General features: G+C 46.5%; 1 protein-coding gene across 3 annotated transcripts in view; it reads left to right on the top strand.

Annotated features, from left to right (window-relative positions):
• The window catches only part of LOC147900820 (uncharacterized), a 62,684-nt gene that overhangs the window by 5,189 nt on the left and 36,130 nt on the right, over positions 1-21,365 (top strand). For 2 of the 3 annotated variants that reach the window (XM_087375917.1, XM_087375916.1), the window contains exons 2-3: positions 11,441-12,144; positions 12,253-12,399. In XM_087375917.1, coding sequence (XP_087232043.1) covers positions 11,767-12,144; positions 12,253-12,399 — 525 coding nt within the window. In that variant the 5' untranslated portion in view covers positions 11,441-11,766. The remainder of the gene's footprint in view (positions 1-11,440; positions 12,145-12,252; positions 12,400-21,365) is intronic. The other variant, XM_087375918.1, reaches the window with a different exon arrangement.

The raw sequence follows: 21,365 nt of genomic DNA, 5'->3' as shown, positions 1-21,365 counted from the left end.
TACCTGGATGAATATCATCATGTTGTTGCATGCTATTGCAGCAAGCATGGCACATTTCCTGAGTGCCATCCTTCTGAGTCATGCAACAGCCTTGGTCATCTAACCTTGAAATCTGCACTCTGTGTGTACACCTGCACCTACACCCTCAGTATTGAACTTCAAGACTCTAAGTTCATTTTCTCAAATATTACATAAGACTTACCAATTTAGTATCATTAATGATTGTTTGTGAAGTACTCCTTGGAGGCATTATCATCCGCATCTTCAAATGCTACTCCATCTGTACCTCCTCTGCATTAGCATTATCATTATTTCCCATCACTATTACCTCTTTTTCCTTCACCTCGGTCTCAAGCTTTATCTTTGAGTGACAAATGCTGTCCTCTATGAATTAGTGCACCAGAACTCAATGGTTGAAACATTCTTACAGTCATCTCACTGCAAATACTGTCTCTGGAGTGTTTGAGGCAACTGCCAAAAACAACTCCTTTTTCACCACATTGGTGGCTGGTTCATCCTTCTCAGGCTGGTCCTCTTTCCTCTTTAGTTGATTAGCGTTCTTCAATTTGCAATCTTTTGCTATGTATCTAGGCTTGTCACTGGAGAAGCGTTTTCTTTGTTTCTTCTTTCTCCCAATTTCTAAATGTTGGAATGGTCACCTCCCCATCTGTAAGCCCCCATATGAGGAGAGCGTGGGGGAGGGAGACCTAGGGCAGAAGATGCCCTGAGAAGAAAGAGGGAGGGGGCTGCCACATGGGCAGCACCTCACACAAAGAAAGGAGGGTACCTGGGAAGTCGTGGAGCTCCTGATGTACGGGGCAGACACGTGGACATCAGGGACCTGCAGCAGCCTGATTGCGCAGGGATTTCCAGCAAGGACAGACGGCGCTTCAGTACGGAGAAGGTACGGGATGCATACGTGGCTGTATGGGGCTGGTATAGACCTGGCAGGAGGCAAGGATGCTGCAGCAGAGAGGCACAACCATGGCGCTGCAAACAGGGCAGGCTGCCAGGCTGGAGCCTGCAGGAAGGCCCGCAATATGGCGCATATGGCCTGGGCCAGTGGCGCAGTGCCACGTGGCAAGGCGGGTACAGATGGGCCAGCAAGAGGGCCCTTGTAGGGCTGGTTGGGCTGAGCCAACAAGGTCGGTTGGCCAGCCAACCTAGCAGACCAGCCAGTCGGCCCATTTAGGGCTGGCTGGTCGGTTGGTTCAGGGGGGGCCTTTAGCCCTATAAAAGGAGAGGCTCTGGGCCTCATGTCACATCCAGCCTAGCAGCTTTGGGAGGAGCAGAAAGGAGCAGCATATTAACCATCTTTGGGCCTCTACACAGGAAGTGAAGGAGAGAGGTGTTGCTGCAGACTTAGCTCCAGGGAGAGGCTGAACCTAGACTGTCTGCTAGGGCAGAAGGTTGCTGAGATCATTATCTTCTGGAGCAGCCATTCAGAAGCAGGTTGGAGCAGTGGAAGAGCTATCTTGGGGTCTACATTCAGGAGGACCAAGGGGACCTGTGTGCTGCAGACAAAGCTTGGCAGGGGCTGCCCACCTAGGCTGATTCACAGGTAGTAAGGTGGAGGAGAACACACTAGACGGAAAGTCTACAGACGCTCGAGGTGGAGCACGCGGGCTCGAGTCTAGAGATAGCCAGCAGATAGGAGAAGTACCTGGTGGTAAGATCAGAGGACCACACCATTGGTGGGACTGTGGATCTATCTCTTTTGTATTGTGTCCATAGTTTTGGACGGAAATATATTATTTTGGTGGTTTCTCTATCTGGCTGGTTCATTGTCTATTGACGAGTCTGCACATCGATTTTATGCACATAAGTTAAGAAGTTTGTGATTCCACATCCCACACGCACACTGTGTGAGCTCCTGGGTATTACTATCAGTCTTCCGCTGTGCGTACCCTCTGTTGGGTCATTTCTATTGTCCTGTGTCTCTTTTGAAGAGTCACCATCAGTCTTGGGCTTACCTTGTCTTGGTTTGGCTTGTTTGCCTTTCGTTTGCTTGTTGTAAGCAGGGCCTTTTCCTGCATGCTGTCGTCCCTATATTTCTTCTCCTTGCATGAGCGTTGGGCCCAACTCCTCAAAACTGTGTGGTTTGGATTGCTCTGCAGCGGTTAGTGTTGTGATCAAACCTCTGGAGCTCTTTGGGAAGCATATCAAACACTAACAACACAAGTTGATTTGTGTCGACCCTTCTGACCTACAGTTGCCAGTTGATCTGTGACAACCTTGACTTTAATCAAATGCTCACATACAAGATCTTCCTCCATCTTCATTGTAAATAACTGATTTTGGAGCGTAAGAATCCGGCTAATGTTGTTTGTCTTTCAGTATGGTGTAGGCTTCCACTCAAGTATCCGTAAACTGAATGTGAGAAATCATTGCATTTGACATCGCGGGAATAAGAAGAGATAACGCCTCCGTGTCTCTCTTCTCCATTCTTTTACACTATATAGGTAAACATATTTCACCATCTCATCTGCGGGATCCACCAGATTCTCCGGTTTCGGATCTTCCTCTATGGTGGCTTTCCAACTCTTTCTAGCCACTATGTAAACTCCTTATCTTCACTTTCTAAATTGGGTAGTTGCTCCCATCCAGCTTGCCATTGTTCCCAAAGTTGGGTAATGGCATATTTGAAGTCTTGAAAGAAATTGGAACATAAACTAGCAGATAGTAAACTCTGATCACCATTTCCTTTTCTTGAAACACAACCTTTTGAGTTGATCTGAGCTCAAATCACCTTCCTTGGCTATCACACCTCTGAATCATTTTTGTTATGTACATGGATGCCAATCCTCGGATTAGGTTATTAGTGGACTCAATCCAGCAGGGTAGGGGGCCCAAGGATTAAGGGAAGTAGGGTAACGTGGGGCTAGATGACTTGGAACAATAGCAAAGGGCTTGTTGGTTATATTTACTAGGACTTATTATAGAAAGCAAGATGCTCTTCTTTATAAGAGTAGCCAATGTTATTGGGTTGGCATTTGGTGTTTTGACACCATGGGAAGGTTTGGTCTAGATCATGAGCCTAGACTCCTGCAGTTGGAATGGTGCCAGGTATGTGTGCTTGTAGTCAAAGAGTTTCTGCATGTTGCTGAAGTGTTTTGAAGGGTGAAACAGTGCGAATTTATGAAGTAGGATCTTGGGAACTGTTCGCAGTAGTTATTGTGCAAGAAACCCCAAAGGGGTGTTGGAGAGAGTTTGCAGCCGTTTGCCTTCCAAAATCAGGTACGTTAGCTTGCGTGTCAAATGAGGAGTCCAGCTGTGCGTTTCTTATTGGCAATAGGTGGGCCACATGGCCGGGCACTGGTATGCCGTCACTGCTGTGGACATCGTGTAGGAGGGAGAATTGCTGTTGGATCTTGTACTGTAGGGTGCAAATGATTACTGCCAGACTGGGTGCACTGTGAGATCTGCAAATGGTCTGTTCTCGTTGCTGCGGATGAAAGGGTTTTGGCAGGGACTGAAGTGAGGGGTGGTTAGTTGCAGATCCAACAACAGAAGGGTACAGCTGATCCTTACAGGGGTGATTGCTTGAGCCCTCACCGGCTGAAGGTCTCTGTAAAATCAGGGATTACTTTTTTGGGGCTTTTGAGAAAAGCTATCCAAAAGCAGGCTGCTTTAGGGAGCTTTTAGGAAAGTACTTTCAGAGGCAAAGAGCTGGGCTGGTCATCAAAAACCCCACTCTTTTTTTGTTATCAGCCCTTACCATTGTTGTAGCAGACCCAAACCAAAGAGACACTCCTACAATGATTTGCGAACCAAGAAGGGTGCTTAGCAGGTGGATTTCGACTTCGAATGCCTCCTTGGACAGCAGCGAACCAGCTTCCCTTCACTTCGAAGTTGAGCAGACAGGGGGACCTGTTTTGACAGCAAATGGCCTCTACGAAGCCATTCTCTTCCTCTCTTTTTTTTCTCAGCATCTGCCTCTGCGCAGCAAGCCAGATTGTTCTCTCTCTTCCCCCCCCCCCCCAGTTCTCTCATCCGCTTACGGAATTTGCCCCGGCCCCTCTTTCATATCTTCATATCCGTCTCTTACTATCCCATAATGGCTGAAGAAACTCTGCGCGCGTGAGGCCACAAGCAGTGTACCTCCTCTTGAAGAGCCTCAAGGAGAGGAAGGCGATGAGCTGGATTATGGAGCAGAAAGTATTGTAACTAAGGAGCAGCACAGAGAACTGAAGGTCCATTTCGATATGCAGTTGAAGGACTTAAAGGGCATGATGACAGATTAAACGCAAGATGGTTGTGTTCCTACAAGCCACAGTTATGGGCTTGCCAGCGGAGACTAGTGGGACAATTCCTGTGGTACCTTCCTTCACACCCACAGTTATGGGCTTGCCAGCGGAGACTAGTGGGACAATTCCTGTGGTGCCTTCCTTCACACCCGAGGCATTTTCAGAGGTGAGAAGAAGGGAAGAAGGTTGTTAAAAGTCTTCGAAGGACCGAAGGGTCTATGAGACTGAAGAGCCTGATACAACGAGTTGAAAGGGTGGAGCCTCTAAGCGGGCATCAACCCCAAGATGAACACAACGTATTTGTAATCATAGAGATATCAATACATAAGAAATCCCTCTGATCCCTTGGAGAGGCTGTGATGTGGCATCAATGTGATGATCATCCGGAAGCTGGCAGTGGGGGCAAGTCTTTGGTACCATGTTAGAACACACAGCGGAAAATCGAATCGCCCACAAGCTCACGCCTAGAACTCTATATCCTACTCAGGATGTGCACACGTACATGTAAATGTCAACCACGCTCAGATCTGGAATATACAACAAGATATGACAACCAATACAAGGATGTTGAAGAAAGGACACAGAATGTCTTACAAAATGGTGTACTCACAAACCACACTAAGGGTGTGCACACTAGTGTTGGATTTGTGTAGACTAGGGCAAGCAAGGGAAGCTCAAGGAATGAAGCAATGGAGTAAAAAACGAGCTGCTGTAGTGAATTGCTGCAATGATGAAAAGAGTACAAAGTACATCCTATATGATGAAACCCTAGGACAAGGTGTCCTAGTGATACTAACTGTACTAATGGGTACATGTGCTAACTGTACCAAGTGTCCTTGAAGCAATGGAGTGAAAAACGAGCTGCTGTAATGAATTATGAAAAGAGTACAAAGTATATCCTATATGATGAAACCCTAGGACAGGGTGTCCTAGTGATACTAATTGTAGTAACGGGTACATGTGCTAACTATACCAAGTGTCCTAACTGCACCTAACTAGGCCTACAAGGCACATACCAAGGAATGAGTGGCACCTATGGATAGCCCATAAAATGGCCTACAAACCCCCCTTCATGGTATGGGCTGAAGTATCCTGGACACATCTCAGAATATCTGAAGAACTAATGTTATGGTTGCGCATGTTCATCTTGTAGGATATAGATAGTGCATAACAAATCAAGTTACAAAAGGTACTAAGTTCAAAGCTTGCTGAAAAGCTTCAAACTTAGGTCGGGGAAGAGCCTTCGTAAAAAGATCTACCAAGTCGTCTTGAGTGGGAACATAAGACAACTGAATATCACCTATTGATAATCTCTCTCTGACATAGTGATAGTGAACCTCAATATGCTTTGTGCAGGAACGGAAAACTGAATTCTGTGCAACAGCCAAAGTACTTTGACTATCAGTGAAGATAACGGTAGGTACATGAAGATTTGTAAGTAACTTCTAGAGCCAAGCACACTCCACTGTAGCTGTAAAAGTTGCTTTGTACTCAGCCTTATAACTAGAAGTAGCGATTGTAGTTTGCTTCTTGCTGAACCAAGAGATGCATGAAGTACCAAGCATGAAATAGGTGCCACTATGTGACACACAGATGTCGGAAGAGCCAGCCCAATCACTATCAGTGAATCCATGCATGACTAGTGAAGAATTGGCCTCATAGAGAAGGCCCAAATGCTGAGCCCTTTGAGGTACTTGAAGACATGCTTCATGGCCTGCCAATGGTGTTTAGAGGGTTTGTGCATGTATCGGGTCTGGTATGGCATAAATACATCAAACAACCAACTTCCTGTTGATAGATAGTGACATCACATGCACCACTGCCATCCTCAGATGAGAAGTGAAAACATGCTCTAATGGTGTGGATACTGGCTTGCAATCCTCAAACTGAAAAAATTGGAAAAGTTGTCCAATATACTTGGATTGTGACATCAAAATACCCCCCTCACGCTAGCAAATTGAATGCCCATATAATAATGCAAAAGACCAAGATCGGACATAGCAAATGTCTTCTACAAGTCAAAAGCTGCAGTTTGCTCAGTATGTGTCCGAGTCACAAGCATGTCATCCACATAGATGACTAAAATCAGCAAATTTGTCCTACTCTGAAGACTCATAAAAAACATCCCTACGAACAAAAACCTTGCCCGTGTGGGGCTAGTAGAGCTTGTAGCCCTTGCTTTCTGAGCTATATCCAATAAAAATGCATTTGACAGCTTTATCATCCAACTTTGTTTGTGTTTGAGAAGGCACATGTGCATATGCCAAGCAACCAAAAGTCCTCATGTGAGAAATTCTGGGCTGATGACCTGTCCAAGCCTCATAGCCTTTGTGGGACATCTCTTCAAAATATAGTTTGCACACATAACAGCATGCAACCACAATTTGTTAGGCAAGTGCTTGCCTTTTATCATACACTTGGTCATCTACATGACCGAATCCATTCTTTCTCTCAGCCATGGGATTTTGCTGAGGAGTATAAGGCTCAGTGCATTGATGATGTATGCCACGTGAGACCCAAAAATGAGCAAATTCCTTTGATGTATATTCGCTCCCCTTGTCTGTATCGATGTGAGCTGTAGAAGCATTTCTATTAACACGGCTTTGTTCCTCCTATAATAAAAGGGCAACCAGCTGGTCAAAGGAGTGCTGCCGGCAACCAACCTCAAAGTAGTAGCAAAGCCGTGGTAGGAATCAGGCAATCCATCAAGTGTCATGGATACAAGCTGAGCATCAGAACTACCTCATCAATATTTGCCAAGTGCTCTTTCAAAGCCTTCACACTGGTAAGATAGGCATCCATATTACCACCCTCTTCAAGCTTTAAATCATTCAATTGCTTGCGAAGATAGGCAATTCTAGCCTCATTCCACACTTGATATAAGGAGGCAAGTTGATCCCATGCTTGCTTAGCTGTCTTGCGTGAACGGATATGAGGGATAATGACCCTTTTGATTGAAAGAGCAATCAAGGCATGCGCTTTGGCATCACATCCATCCCACTGAATTTGCTCCTCAGTAGGAGGCAAAGTACCTGTAGTGGAAGAGGCAGCTGCACATTAGACCCATCACCAGATGAGCCTGAGGCAGCACCAGATGTCCTAGAAGGAGCAGGTCTACTGGGTCTGACTTTAGTGCTTGTAATACAATAGATTCTTGGCAACCAAGACATGCCCCATCATATATGCCCACATGGGGTAATTTGTGCCATCAATTTTGTCCTTAGACCCAAGCATCCCAAACAAAATCATCCTTATTTCCAGCCATACTGCAAAAATGCAAGGCAAAAGCACCAACTGACAATGCAAATGAGAGGAGTGCAATCTCCCAAATCCAAAAGGCAAATTACTGCACAAGCTTCAAAGCTTTTCACTGCAAATGTGTGGCTGTCACAAGGTGTACGTACTGCAAAAAGACTACCAAAGGCAACATGGGGCCTTCCAAGGCAACACGGGACCTTTCCAAAATGCCAATAAAGCAAAGAAAGGACTGTTTTGCTGGAAATGAAAGGAATCAATGCAGTAGGAGCTTACCAAGTGATGTAGACCAGAATTACAGAAAGAAAATGGCTGCAAACTTGAGCACAGGTAATCGCCCTTGGAGGAGAGGTGAAATGGACAGCAAATGGCAATGAAGGGTGCCAAAAGAATGCTGGAAAATGGAATTACAGCAAGAGTGTGCTCCCACAAGCAAGAGAAGACCTTGAAATGAGTGCAGCAGCAACCAGAGGTAAGAAGCTCTCAACCCAAAGTGAAAAACCAGCAAATGAGAGCAAGGTGGCTGCAAGAGAGGTCTCTAGATGGCAGCAGCAAGCTCCAAAGGTCAAGTTGGTGGGTGTGGGCACTCCAAAATGCAGCAGTAGGCCTCCAAATCAGCAAGTCGGCTGATGTAGATGCTCTAGAAAGCTGACACAGTTTACACGTGTGAAGAGGCGGCTGTTTTAGGCCTTGAATCAGCTTGGGGTTGGCTGGAACAGCTCCGAAATGTGCAGGTCAGCCAAGTAGAGTATTGCCTACAGCTGTGTGGACCACACGTGTGAGAGACGGCTGTAATAAATGCTTCAAAATGCTGTAGTAGGGCAGAAATGCAGCACGAAGGTGGTTGCCTATGCAGCAACGGCCCCAAAAAGCGTTTTCCTGCGACAAAAGTCCTCCAAATGGTGTAAGGTGACCACATGTGTGAACACGCCTCGGGAAATGGGCCGACCAGCAAGAGAAATGAGCTGACCAGCAGTAGAACAGACCGCCAACAGCTCGGGGAAGCTGTCAACGGCTGAGGGGAAAGGTCCCTGACCTGCTCTGATACCACTGTAGACTAGGGCAAGCAATGGACGATCAAGGAATGAAGAAATGGAGTTATAAATGAGCTGCTGTAATGAATTGCTGCAATAGTACAACCTTTATGGTGAAACCCTAGGACAGGGTGTCCAAGTGGTACCAATTGTACTAATTGGTACATGTGCTAATTGTACCAAGTGTCCTAATTGCCCCTAACTAGGCCTACAAGGCACGTACCAAAGGAATGAGTGGCACCTATGGATAGCCCATAGAATGGCCTACAATTTGAGGCCACACAATGTTTCCCTAATATGTTGCTTGCTGCTCTTGCTGCATGCCTCTGTCAAGGATTTAAGTCGTCTATGATTTGTTCACCACCTAAGCTCCTCACAAGTGCTAGGGTGTGCTGCTAGTGACTTTGCTGTAATCCACTGCTGCTGTAGTCTGCAACCTCTCTAGTGCCTTTGGTGCACTTCTAAGGGTTGGATCTACTGGCAACATACAGCCTTTCTCTGCCTTCTCTAGTGCCTTTGTGCACTTATGGAGACCAGAGATGCAGCCTGCATCTGCCTGGAGTGAATGGCTTATGTCCCCCCAAGGGGGCCCTTTTATAGGGGCTGAAATGCCACCGATCCAGTCTGTAAATCTGGCTGACCCAGTTTGTGGAGTGGCTGACCAGGGCAGGCTTTGGGGACCTATAAAATCCACTCAGGCCTACTCAATTCCTGCCCATTGACTGAGCTGCATTCCTGCCTATATGCAGGCCTATGTACTGACTTACCTGCTGCTTGACAATGCCTATTTGTGGCTCAAGGGACGGCCAGCACCTGGCTGTCCTTTATGGGACAGGTCTGCCCTAAAGGGAGGGTTGTATGTAACTATAAAAAGGGATGTCTATATGTTGCCCATGTGGCAGCCTGTGTGCTGCTCACATGGCAGCCTCTTTCCTTGAATGTTCCACCCATCATTCCACAGGTCAATCCCCCATGCTTTCCTCATTTGGGAGCTTGCACAGGGGGAGTTGACCCTAATTCTGTGACAGTTGGTTCAATTCTGTGGTCAATTACCTTGCTGCAATTATTTGATTTTGTTTTGAAAGACCTTGCATTGCCATTGGCTTGCCTTTGAGTGAGGAGTACAGAATCAAAGTTAGCCTCTTGCAAATGAGTAATGATGTGTGAGTCGTCAAGGCATGCACAGTGTAATTGGCTGATTGTATGCTTTCCATTGGCAATCTAGACTCACAATCCTTGTGGCTGCAGGCCCCCACCCTCTCGAAGTCCTTGTGTTCTCCCACTGTTCACTAACATGTGAACAATCTTACCATTGGCTGTGTCCTAAGAGTCTGAATGTCTTGGTGATTGTATGCTTTCCGTTGGCAATCTCGACTCGCAATCCTTAGGACCAGTTCTGTACCACATGTAGACATGGAATTGACGAGCTTGAAGTCACTGGGGGGGCATGAATACAGACATACACAAAGGCACTTCTAGGGAGGTACCTGGCTTGCTCCAATGGCAGGCAACCTCAAATTGAGTTTCCAAGATATATATCCATAATGTGCATCATAGTAGATTGTTTTAGGTATTCTCGGTTGTATGGAGAATGAACGGAGAAAGCCTTTCATACAGAGATAGAGGGTTTTCTCATTGCGGAGGCTTTGATGCCGATTGCAAGATTATCCTTGAGATTAGTGACAAAGGCTTCAGCAAGTTCCAGTTGTTGATCAATGGAGATGATCATGAGGCTTCTTCAGGCAAGCCCACTTGCATGACACTGGAAGGACCAAATGAAGATCCTATGAAAGAATTTATGGTGGAGATGTGGAATCTGGAAGATCAAGGAGAGATGATCGTGCCCATGGAGGACCACTGGGTGTCAGTATTACTCCTGAGATGGCTGGAGGGGATCGAAATGTACCATCCACAAGGATCTCGTTGTGCACTGAATCAAGGACCAAGACGCAGATGGTGCTCAGAATCTTTGGTACCTTACAGGGTGTGGTCTGCTCCTATCCAAATAGTCAGCAGCATGAGACGCAGTGGGTTGAGGCTTCTGAGGGGGCTTGGACCTAGGTGGATCGAAAGAGCCTTCTCACTCCATTTTCTGCCGGCAGTTGGGGGTTTTGCCAGGGCACATTGCCACGGTCAATAGCTGAATTAGTGGGCTGGTTAGGGCCTGGTAAGAGGGTCCAGTTATTGCCTGGTTTAGGCCTGGTTAAGGGGCCGTTAGGGCTGGCTATTGCTAGCTGGGTTGGGGCCAACAGGCCTGCCAACCACCCTGACCAAGGTTGGGTAACCCGACCAGACCAGGTCTGGTCAGCCAACCAAGACAACCCAGACCTGGTTTGGTCAAGTTGGCCAGGTCAGCAGCATTTCCCCTCCTATAAATAGGGTCTTCTGGCCCTTGTATTTCAGAGTTTGTAGGCGCAGTGTCCAGCCTATGTCTGGTGTCTTCTGAGGTGCAGATGTATTTCATATTTCAGTCATCCAGAGGCACAGTTCAGTGCTTGGATTGTATTCATCAATTGGAGGTTTTCTCAGAAATAACACATGGTGTTTTCCCTGAATATCTCTTGCAATTCTTGCCCAGTAATCTTCTCTCTAGTTGTGAGTTCTTGTTATCCACTTTTCTTGGTGGCATGGCAAGACATACTTCTTGTTGTCCACTTTTCTTGCCCCAGTCATAAGCCTTAGTCACACCCTTGTGACTTGCTGTAGGGGAAACATGCAATATTTTTTGAATTTATTCTGGTCAAGATGGCATTTGTTTATGTTATGTCTACCATGTCAAAGTGCTGTTATTGCACTGGTTTTGTATTTAATAAGGTTTTCCTTTATTGTTTGTTTTATATGGACATGAAATTTGTATTGTTTGCATATATATTGTGGTTTCCTGACACTTATTTTTTTTTTCAGTTTGATAAGGTGGTTCATTCTGTAGAGCCCGTGTGTTTTTGTGGGCCTCAAATGGTCTTCCTGCTGCAGTATTATGTTTCTGGCAGTTTGATCAGGCAGCTGATCCTGTATGGTACATGTGTTTACCTGGTGTCAGAAAAGGAGGATAAACATGCATGGGAGAAGTGTATTTACCTCATATGATGTTGCTATCTCACCTGTATGATACAGTGATTGAGAAATGTGACTTCACCTCTTTATAAACATAGAACATTTCACTAGTCCTAATAGAATACAGGTTGTGTCAAAGATTTGAGCAAAGACATTAGATACTATTTCTGGTTAATATGGGCCATGAAATTCATACGGGGGTGTCTCCAGCACATAGAAGAAGTCAGAATCCAGTTTCACCGTCTGCATCAATCTTCAGGAGGTCGGCTAATTTCTTGCGGGACGAAACAGATCTTTCCTGGATAGCTGTGATAAAGCGGCACCGATTTCTCTTACTTACGCTAGTTCTGTTGACTTTCCTCTGTTCTATCTACCTGTATTTTGCAATCACATTTGGGGCAGATGAATGTTCTGGCTCAAGTGGGAAGGAAGAGACTTTGTGCCGTTTAAAAAGATCAAAGGCGAAAATTTCACATGGACACAGATCCACACGAGGGCTGCTTAGCATTCAACAGTCTATTGGGCCTTTCAGCCAGAATCACATAGGGCCAGAAGTAAGTTTCTTCTGTTTTATGGTGTTGCTTGGCTTCATTTTCATGTAATTTTGGACCTCTGCAGAGGCATGTCAGGTGTGTTCATTGAAGGTATCTGTTCTTTTGCAGAAACAGTGGATTGCTGCTTTATGGATGGAGTATCTGTCTGTAAATCATGAGATTCACAGAGTTCTGAGTCTAACCTGCAAGGAAGCAGAATTGACTGAAAGTATGGCAAGTTTTTTTGATCTTACCATGCCAGCTTTGGACTGCAGGGTGAGCCTAATGCTCTAAAATTGATTGCAGCTTTGGAAATTCGCTTCTTTTAAAAATTGATTTTCTGGTCTCTGAATTTCTAATAATTACATTTCGAATAACCTTACTGATGGGTTCATGGTTCTAATACAAGTTTTTTGAAGATGATGGTCTGTTGCCTTTGGTCTTAGTTGGAGAGAGAGAGAGAGAGTTTGTTAAAGTCTTCGGAAGACCGATGGGCCTATGAGACTATGAGAATCCTGATACAAACAAACTGTGAGGGTGGAGCTACTAAACGAGCATCCACACCAATGCAGAATGCAAAAAGCTAGTGCTAGGTACTACATAGTCATGTCAGAGTGATCGACTACACATCAGTAGCATCATCCTCCTCCTCCTCATCATCAGGTCATCCTGGTGGATGAAGCATGAAGTCGGCGATAGAGTGCTGTCAGTTGCTTACGGGCGTGGTCCTGTGTCGTCTCCTGGTCATAGCTCTACGCCTAACAAGGGCTACAGTGGCCCTTGTCAGATGAGCCCCGACTTTGAATAGAGAGGGGATATCCCAAAGTGTAATGTGTGCGTCAACCCTCTGTCTGAGCTGTCATGTCGCTGGCTTTTGATCCCAATCATGTCAAGGCCTCGTAGAGGTCTGCTCCTGTCTCTGTGATCACAGTAGACGCTCGCGGTGCCTAACAGCCTCATGGATGAAATCTGCCAAGCATCTCTGGTCTGGATAGGAGAGAAACCGAGACCACACCCCATAACAGTCTCTGAAGAGGCAGTAGAAGCATCCTCGGATTTCATAGTAAACTGGGCATCCTCGGATTTCATAGTAAACTGGCAGTAGAAGCATCCTCGGATTTCATAGTAAATTGGAGAGCGGTTGAGTCTTTGAGCTGAGTGGCTTTTTGTTGGAGTTGTGTGTGTGTGAGAGAGAGAGAGAGAGAGAGAGAGAGAGAGAGAGAGAGAGTTTATTAAACCTTTGAAAGACCGATGGGTCTATGAGATTGTGAGAATCGTGATACAAACAAACTGTGAGGGTGGAGCTACTAAACGAGCATCCACACCAATGCAGAATGCAAAAAGCTAGTGCTAAGTACTACATAGTTATGTGAGAGTGATAGACTACACATCAGTATCATCATCATCATCATCATTAGTTCATCCAGGTGGATGAGACAACAAAGCATGAAGTCGTGGATGAAAGCCGCCAAGCATCTTTGGTTTGGATCGGAGAGAAATCGAGACAACATCCCAAAACTTTCTTTGAAGAGGTAGTAGAAGCATTCTTGGATCTCATAGTAGACTGGGCACGTGAAAATGAATTGCTCCGTTGACTCGACCTCTTGTGTGTCACATAATGTGCATATGCACCTCTCCTGGGATAGACCCTCTGCCCTGCCACTCTCAATGTGTAGTCTATGTGAAGAGACCCGAAACTGCCCAATAGAGATCCTCAGTGAGTGGAGTATGTGGATCTGCGTGCATCCTGGTGGGTCAATGAAACCCTCCTTTGTGTGATATGTAAATATTGATCCCTGTAGAAGTTGAGCTTCACTGGAATCTCGCTCGGTCTCAACCAGGTCCGGAATGTGTGCAGCTCTAAAAGATCCTCGCGGATGAATTGGTTGACCTCGTGTGACAAGAGAGGAGAGAATGTCACGGCCATGCTGTACTAGAAGGGAGGGAGTCTGTCCATGTGGAGCCCCAATCACTCAAAGCATCTCTCTGTGCATGCATACCAACATCTCTGGTCACCTGATGCTGATAGTGCCATAGAAGATGATAATGCTAGCCATGGTAATCTGCTGCCCCTAGAAGTGCAATCCCCCTATAGGTAGGTGATAACTTGAAATACTGCATCTAGCTGTGGTGGGGATGACCCAAACTCAGCCTGAATAATCTGGTGAGGGACGGACGGCTTACCGCGGATCATCCGTGAGAGCATGAGAATCTGTAGTCGCTCCACACGGACCCACTCTATATCTGACAGATCCGGCTCCCAACAAGGGTTGCCGTACATCCCCGTTGGATGAACCAATGAGTCAAACAGCAATCCCTTGGTTTGCGGATCGTGAAAGTGTGAGCGGAAGCATTATCTTTTTAATCTGGCCAATGAAGCGAATCCCCTGCTCAGGCGTGCCTGCGTAGTGGGTCTCATAGTGAAGATAGGTCCAGAGAAGATAATCCCAAGGTATGTATATGACAAAACAATCTCAATAGGCGACCTGTTAAATGTGAATTGCTCCCGGTGAATAACGGCTCAAGATGTATTGAAGATCATGACCTTGGTTTTATCAAGGTTGACCTTCAAATCATGGGACTCATAAGAGGTCTGCAGTGTATCAAGGTGTCTTTGGAGGCCCTTCGCGGATGAAGACATAAGTGCCACGTCATTTGCTTATAGCAATATCCGGATCAACGTGCCAACTAGAGAGCACCCATCCCCCCAGTGTCTGCATCATGTGGCAACACACATGGCCTCAACTTGTGACTCACTCCTAGGACTTTTGGTTTACAATTGGAGGATTGGACAATGACTATGTATGAAAATACCCATGGGTCCAACAAGGTAAAAACTCAAACAAAGGACTAACAATTATTTAAGGGGGACATCCCATGGTAGAGAACCTTATTGACCACACACATAAACAACTTAGAAAACATATGGGTCATCACCCTTGTCAAGATTGACTTGGGTGGTGAAAGCAGTGAGAGCTTTAACATCCTTTGGTTCTTCTTCTTCTTTTTTTTCTTTCTCTGCTTCTGCTTCTTCTTTCTCTGCTTCTTCCACAAGGTTTGCTGAATATTTCTTCTTTGCATGGCACTCTTTCTCAAAATGTTCAGGTTTTCCTTAAAAGTTACACTTCATCTTGCTCTTGCTTGTGGATCCCTTGAAGTTGCTTTTAGCCAAGTATGCCCCATGTTCTTTGCAGTCATTCCTCTATTTGATTTTCCTTTCCTCTTTCAAGAGGGATGCCTCAATTTCCACCAAACTAATCTCTGGTATATTGGTGAGAGTAGTGACAATAGTGCTATATTCCTCAGTGAGGCTTTTGAGTAAGATAGCAATTATAATGTCATCATCAAGATTAAACTTGATGCTAGCTAACTGAGTTTAAATGTGAAGAGATGGATTCTCCTCTATGTTCATGGAGTTTAAATGTGAAGAGATGGATTCTCCTCTATCCAATTTCAGATCAAAGAATTTGATGAGCAAGCTAAACTTGGAACACTTCCCCTATGCTCCAAAGACAAGCTCAAGATGACTCCATGTAGCATGAGCAGTTTCACAGCCATCAATGTGGTTGATAAACGAATCACTTAATCCAAGAGCAATTATGGCTAGTGCCTTTTCATCCTTAGGGAGCCATAAAGCTTCTCCTTCCCTAGTGGTTGGTTTCTTTTCTTTTCCATTAGCCACATTCAAGATCCCCTTTTTCATGAGAATAAATTTCAGTTTGGTCTGCCAAGTATGAAAACCCTCTCCCTCAACTTATGTATCTTGGTTTTGGAGGCCATACGGAAGGTCTTACCACTGATGTGGCACTGTCTAGTTCCTTACAAAGATAGCATTCAATTCAAAATATATCATAAATGCATCATGAGCATTTACCAAAACTGTCAAACTACAAGACAGTGCTCCAAAGATCAGACTGAAAAATGCCTCAGATCACTTCCAATGGTCAAATATCTAAAATCCCAAAGATAACTGAGATAATGATGAAACTTTCTAGCATTTAACCATATTCAAGGCTCAATTAGAAGAAAATATCACTGTCACCCCCAAATTGAATAGTCTAAATTTGGAGGGTGCAATTGAAGCTGTAGAAGCAAGCAATGAAGGGGCTTTTACAATGGAATGAAAGCTCTTTTACCAGAGAAGAGCCCCTAGAGAAAAATTGCGCAATACAGTGCTAGGTCGTCAGAGAGAGATGTGCCATTTTCAATTGGTTTTTTCACCAATACGCCTCAATTACTGGAGCATTTGCCTTCTATGGATAGCTCTTGGTGTCTCCCAGCCTCCTCTAAGAGGAATTACAGAAATGTAACTCCAGCAGATCGCATTTCAAGAAATGGCGCGGATTGTAGATAGTGTCGGCACGGGCAGAGGAAGCTACTATTTCCTAATTCTTCCTAGTTAGGGATTCGCCCTAACATGAGGATGCTTCAGCTCAGAGGACATGGGAAATGGCTTAGAGAATGGAGAGAACAAGCCTAAGCAAATTTAGTGGAAGAGAATGAAGAAAAAAAACTTCATTTGGGGAAGATGATGACATGGCACTCAAGGAGGGCTCAAGGAGGGTGAACCAAGCTCTGATACCACATGATGGAACAGCATGAAGGATTCAGCAAATGGAACAAATAGAGTAGTTTATTCAAGAGAGGAGAGGTCCTTATAAGGGCAATTGATATAATGCATGTGCCCCAAAGGAGAGCATTTCCAGATCCACAAATCACTCCACTGATCTCTCAATCAAGCCCATGAATCTCTCAATCACACCTAATAGAACCTTCTACCACCTAACCTAGTCACACTAACCACCATTTGCTGACACACAAACTCACACAAACCTTGTACCCCTAGGTACACCCCATTACATCAATTTGTCCTTCAAAATCGGCATACAAAATTGTGCTGAGACCACTGCCCTATCTATGACATGTGGGAGATGGAACTATGCTGCGGAAATAGGACAGCCAAACATCGCACATATGCGGACTGGAAGTGTTGCTGGAGGCTGGGAGCTGAGTCCTTAACTGAGGAAGGCTGAATGAGTGAAAATGGGGGATCAAGGCCCCTTTTATAGGGCCGAGAACCAGCCAACCTTGGGCCAGCACAACCGACTGGCTGGTCGGTTTTGGCCAACCAGGTTGCTGTCCCTTGCCTATAAAACTAGGCCCTTTTGGGCCATTTCAGGAAGGCCTTGGGGCTGCGTATGCAGGGTGCCCCTCTTGCCCTCTGTCCACACTCTGTGTTGCCCTTGGGAAGCTCCAAAGCTTGCCAGATATGCTGCAATTTGCTGACTAGGCAGCCAGTTGTCACTGCCACTTGGGCTTGACCCTGGTTCATATGACACATCGACACCCATGTTGGATACAAATGAAAACCAAAAAGTCCTGAACATAGCGGCAACAGCATCTAGAAAGAGAAATCTCTGGGCTCTCGAAATGGCAGCCATTTGGGGCATCAACTTTGGGAGGAGGGCGTTGATGTGCAAGGCTGATTTTGATGGCATGTAACATGTGATAGGTCGCTGGTGACTCTCCACACGTGTGGTCCGCTGTGGTCTCCTGGCTATAGCCATGCGGCGGACAAGTGCCACTGTCACTCTTACGGGTCAGCCCCCTAGTCCGGTGAGCATGGAGGGTTGTTCTCCTAATGTGATCTGTGCCGCAGTGCACTGGCATATCTCTAACTTTGGCTTGGGTCCTCTAGGCCATTGTTTCTGTGGGTCGTGCTGGTCAATGCTGTTTGGCTGGAAAAACTCAATGATCGTGCTCTGAGTGGGGTCTTGCTGTGTGTCCAAGTGGGATCTGGATGTGTGTTAAAAAACTGAGAGAGTTTATTAATATCTATGAAAGATTGAAGGGTCTATGAGACTGAAAACAATCCAGATACAATGAAAGCTAAGGCATGGGACCACTAAACTGGCACCCACGCCCAAGGTTGGTGTTTGATACGAGAAAGTAAATACATCGCGAGAGAGAGAACCCCAAAGCAAAGGACAAAGAGGGAGATTTTGTACCATCATCCAATTACCCAAGAAACTCCGCAGGTCTTTAGAAATTTAGTAGTGATGACGACACAAGTGTTGCTTTGCTTGCTAAGTATGTCTTTCTTTTGTTTTTCATAAAAGTTTTTGTTTACCTCATTTTTCTTCTCTTTCATTTTCTCTTTTATTTTTTGTGTAGATTTTTGGTCTTTAGAACAACAAAAATTCTAAATTTGTATGATTGGACATATTCTAGTCTTACAAAGGTATATAAACTATCCATGTGAATGGTGGGACATGTGTATGCTGTTTGTGGAATCCATTCTATCGGTTGGTTGGGGATAGACAAGTTGAGCTCATCCATCCGTGGCTCTGGATTTGGGGAGGGTTTGGCATCATTGAGGAATGAATTTAGTAGTGCGACACTGATAGTGCTCAGCATGACCAGTCTGTCCAAGTCTCTCCCTCCTCTCTGGGAGGCAGCTTGTCGTCTAATACATGGGTAGCAAAGGAGGATGGGGTGGTGATGAGGGGAGGGCAGGAAGTGAGAGTGACTGCAGCACGGGGGGGGGGAGGGGCTGAGAGGGGGGAGAGAAGAGACTGGAATTATCTCGCCCTAGTTTTGATGTCAGAGCTGTGCACATCTAGGCGGTGATTGTTTGGAGAAATCGCTCGAGAGCATAAGGCTGCAAACACTTACAGATCAACTGACGATAGTAGAGCAGCTGTGATTGGTGTTTATTTGGGCATGCCAGCCTTGTTAACTGTTAGCATTATATGCATCTCCTGTCTACAGTGTACTTGTGTGCACACTGCTCTGAGTGAGGGCTTCTTTGTGGGTGTGCCCGCCCCTCGTGAGGTTCTTTCATTCCCGGTTCTACACTTGTATCTGACACTATTTTCCATCGGTCGGAGGCTATTCCTACACACAGAGGGGGCACCCACGAGACAGGGCCGAGGCTGGCCGACCAGCTCCCACGCAGCAGGGGGGCCAGAGGGGGTAGGCTGGCCGACCAGCCCCTGGCCGACCAGGCTCTGGCCGACCAGCTGGTCGGCCCAGTTGGCTGACCGACCAGGCTGGTCGGTCTAGGCCATCTGGCCGACCCCCTCCTGGCCTTCCCTATAAAAGGGTCTTCCCCCTTCCTCACCTCTGCAGATCTTCTGGTGCAGCTCCTTCAGCCTCCTCGCTCCAGGCTCCTTCAGCCTCCTCGTTCCTAGGCTCCAGCCTCCTTGTGCCCCTATCCTCTGCTCCAGTTCAGCCCCTTCTGCAGCTCCCGTTCAGGACTCCTTGTATTACAGTTGCTGCCCTGGTTTATGGGCTAAGTTACAGCAGATCTGTTTGTGGCACATCTTGTAGTCTCTAGTGTTCTCTGTGTGATTCTGTAGCTTCAGTTTGCTTACATCTTCCGCTGCCACTCTTGACATGGTATCAGAGCACTAGGTGCTCCCCATCCTCTTGGTTACTAAAGCATCCACCAACACCTGGGTGATTTCTTCTAGGCATCACTGCAGGCTTCTAGTTTGCTGGTCGGCATCTTCCTAGGCACATGTCTCTTGTTGGTCGGCAGTACCTCTTGTGCACCAATTTTGGTCGGCATCCATCCTGCCCCTGAATCCAGGTACATCTGTGACCTCGACAGCTTCTCTAGCATCTCCTACCCCGAAGCCAGGCACCAGTCGGCATCTTGAAAATCGGTTTTGTGAATTTATATTTTGAAATTTTGCTGCCGTACCCCGGACTATCAATAGCAGCCTACTGCTTCATCAAGAGCCTCTCCCCCCCTTCCTTCATCGCGCATCGGGTCGGCTCCCGTCTTCACCCATACGACTTTATTCAGGGGTTTCTGGCAGAACTTATTGGCTCTTGATCTTTGGGTTCGATTGCTCTCTGTTTGGTATTGAAACACATGGGGGGCCTCAGCCACTCAAGAAATCATCAGTCCTATCTAAAAAGTACGGATCTCCACACCCAGATACAGATCCCAATCCTTCCCCACTTCTCTGAAACTCAGAAGTTTGATGGTACTAACTATGACACGTGGAAGGATAACATCGTCGCAGTTTCAGAGGGGGACAGACATCCTCTTCTCCATTTACTCTCTCGTACAGGTTCCCATCTACCGGATTCTCTTCACCGACAAACCTTCCTCATTTGTACTACACTCCGAGTCTTGGTGTGTTTCTTTACATGGCCCCAACCGGGAACATACTCTCGAGGGGGACTCTCCCGTTCACCATCCTTCAACAGTCCGGCTCGTCATCGACAGTACCAGCTTCTTGCGGACTCACCCAGCTCCCTGCTTCTTCGACAGGAGCTGAGAGGGGGTGTTAGCATTATATGCATCTCCTGTCTACAGTGTACTTGTGTGCACACTGCTCTGAGTGAGGGCTTCTTTGTGGGTGTGCCCGCCCCTCGTGAGGTTCTTTCATTCCCGGTTCTACACTTGTATCTGACACTATTTTCCATCGGTCGGAGGCTATTCCTACACACAGAGGGGGCACCCACGAGACAGGGCCGAGGCTGGCCGACCAGCTCCCACGCAGCAGGGGGGCCAGAGGGGGTAGGCTGGCCGACCAGCCCCTGGCCGACCAGGATCTGGCCGACCAGCTGGTCGGCCCAGTTGGCTGACCGACCAGGCTGGTCGGTCTAGGCCATCTGGCCGACCCCCTCCTGGCCTTCCCTATAAAAGGGTCTTCCCCCTTCCTCACCTCTGCAGATCTTCTGGTGCAGCTCCTTCAGCCTCCTCGCTCCAGGCTCCTTCAGCCTCCTCGTTCCTAGGCTCCAGCCTCCTTGTGCCCCTATCCTCTGCTCCAGTTCAGCCCCTTCTGCAGCTCCTGTTCAGGACTCCTTGTATTACAGTTGCTGCCCTGGTTTATGGGCTAAGTTACAGCAGATCTGTTTGTGGCACATCTTGTAGTCTCTAGTGTTCTCTGTGTGATTCTGTAGCTTCAGTTTGCTTACATCTTCCGCTGCCACTCTTGACATTAACCTCCCTGTTTCACCACATAATTTATCCTCTATGGCTAGAGCAGGCCGAGCTAGTAATCGTACTCCGACGTTAGATTACTCCCTCATTGAATTGGAGAATGAGGCCATCTTGCAACTACGGCCTTGTGAGCCTGAAGTAATTATTCGGGAAATAATGCGCTTGCAGGACGAACTGAAGGCCTCCTTAGGGCTTCAAGCCTGAACTATTCCTACTTACTACCTATTTAATCAGCAGGAGTGATGATGACATGGAGGATGAGTTTAGGTCTTTTGGGTGG

The sequence above is a fragment of the Dipteris shenzhenensis genome, chromosome 6 (assembly GCF_047967505.1).
Source record: "Dipteris shenzhenensis isolate YYH24624 ecotype China chromosome 6, Dip_SZ_1.0, whole genome shotgun sequence".
Classification (NCBI taxonomy): domain Eukaryota; kingdom Viridiplantae; phylum Streptophyta; class Polypodiopsida; order Gleicheniales; family Dipteridaceae; genus Dipteris; species Dipteris shenzhenensis.
Note: the sequence above shows the minus strand (reverse complement) of the source record. Positions and strands in the feature narration are given on the sequence as shown.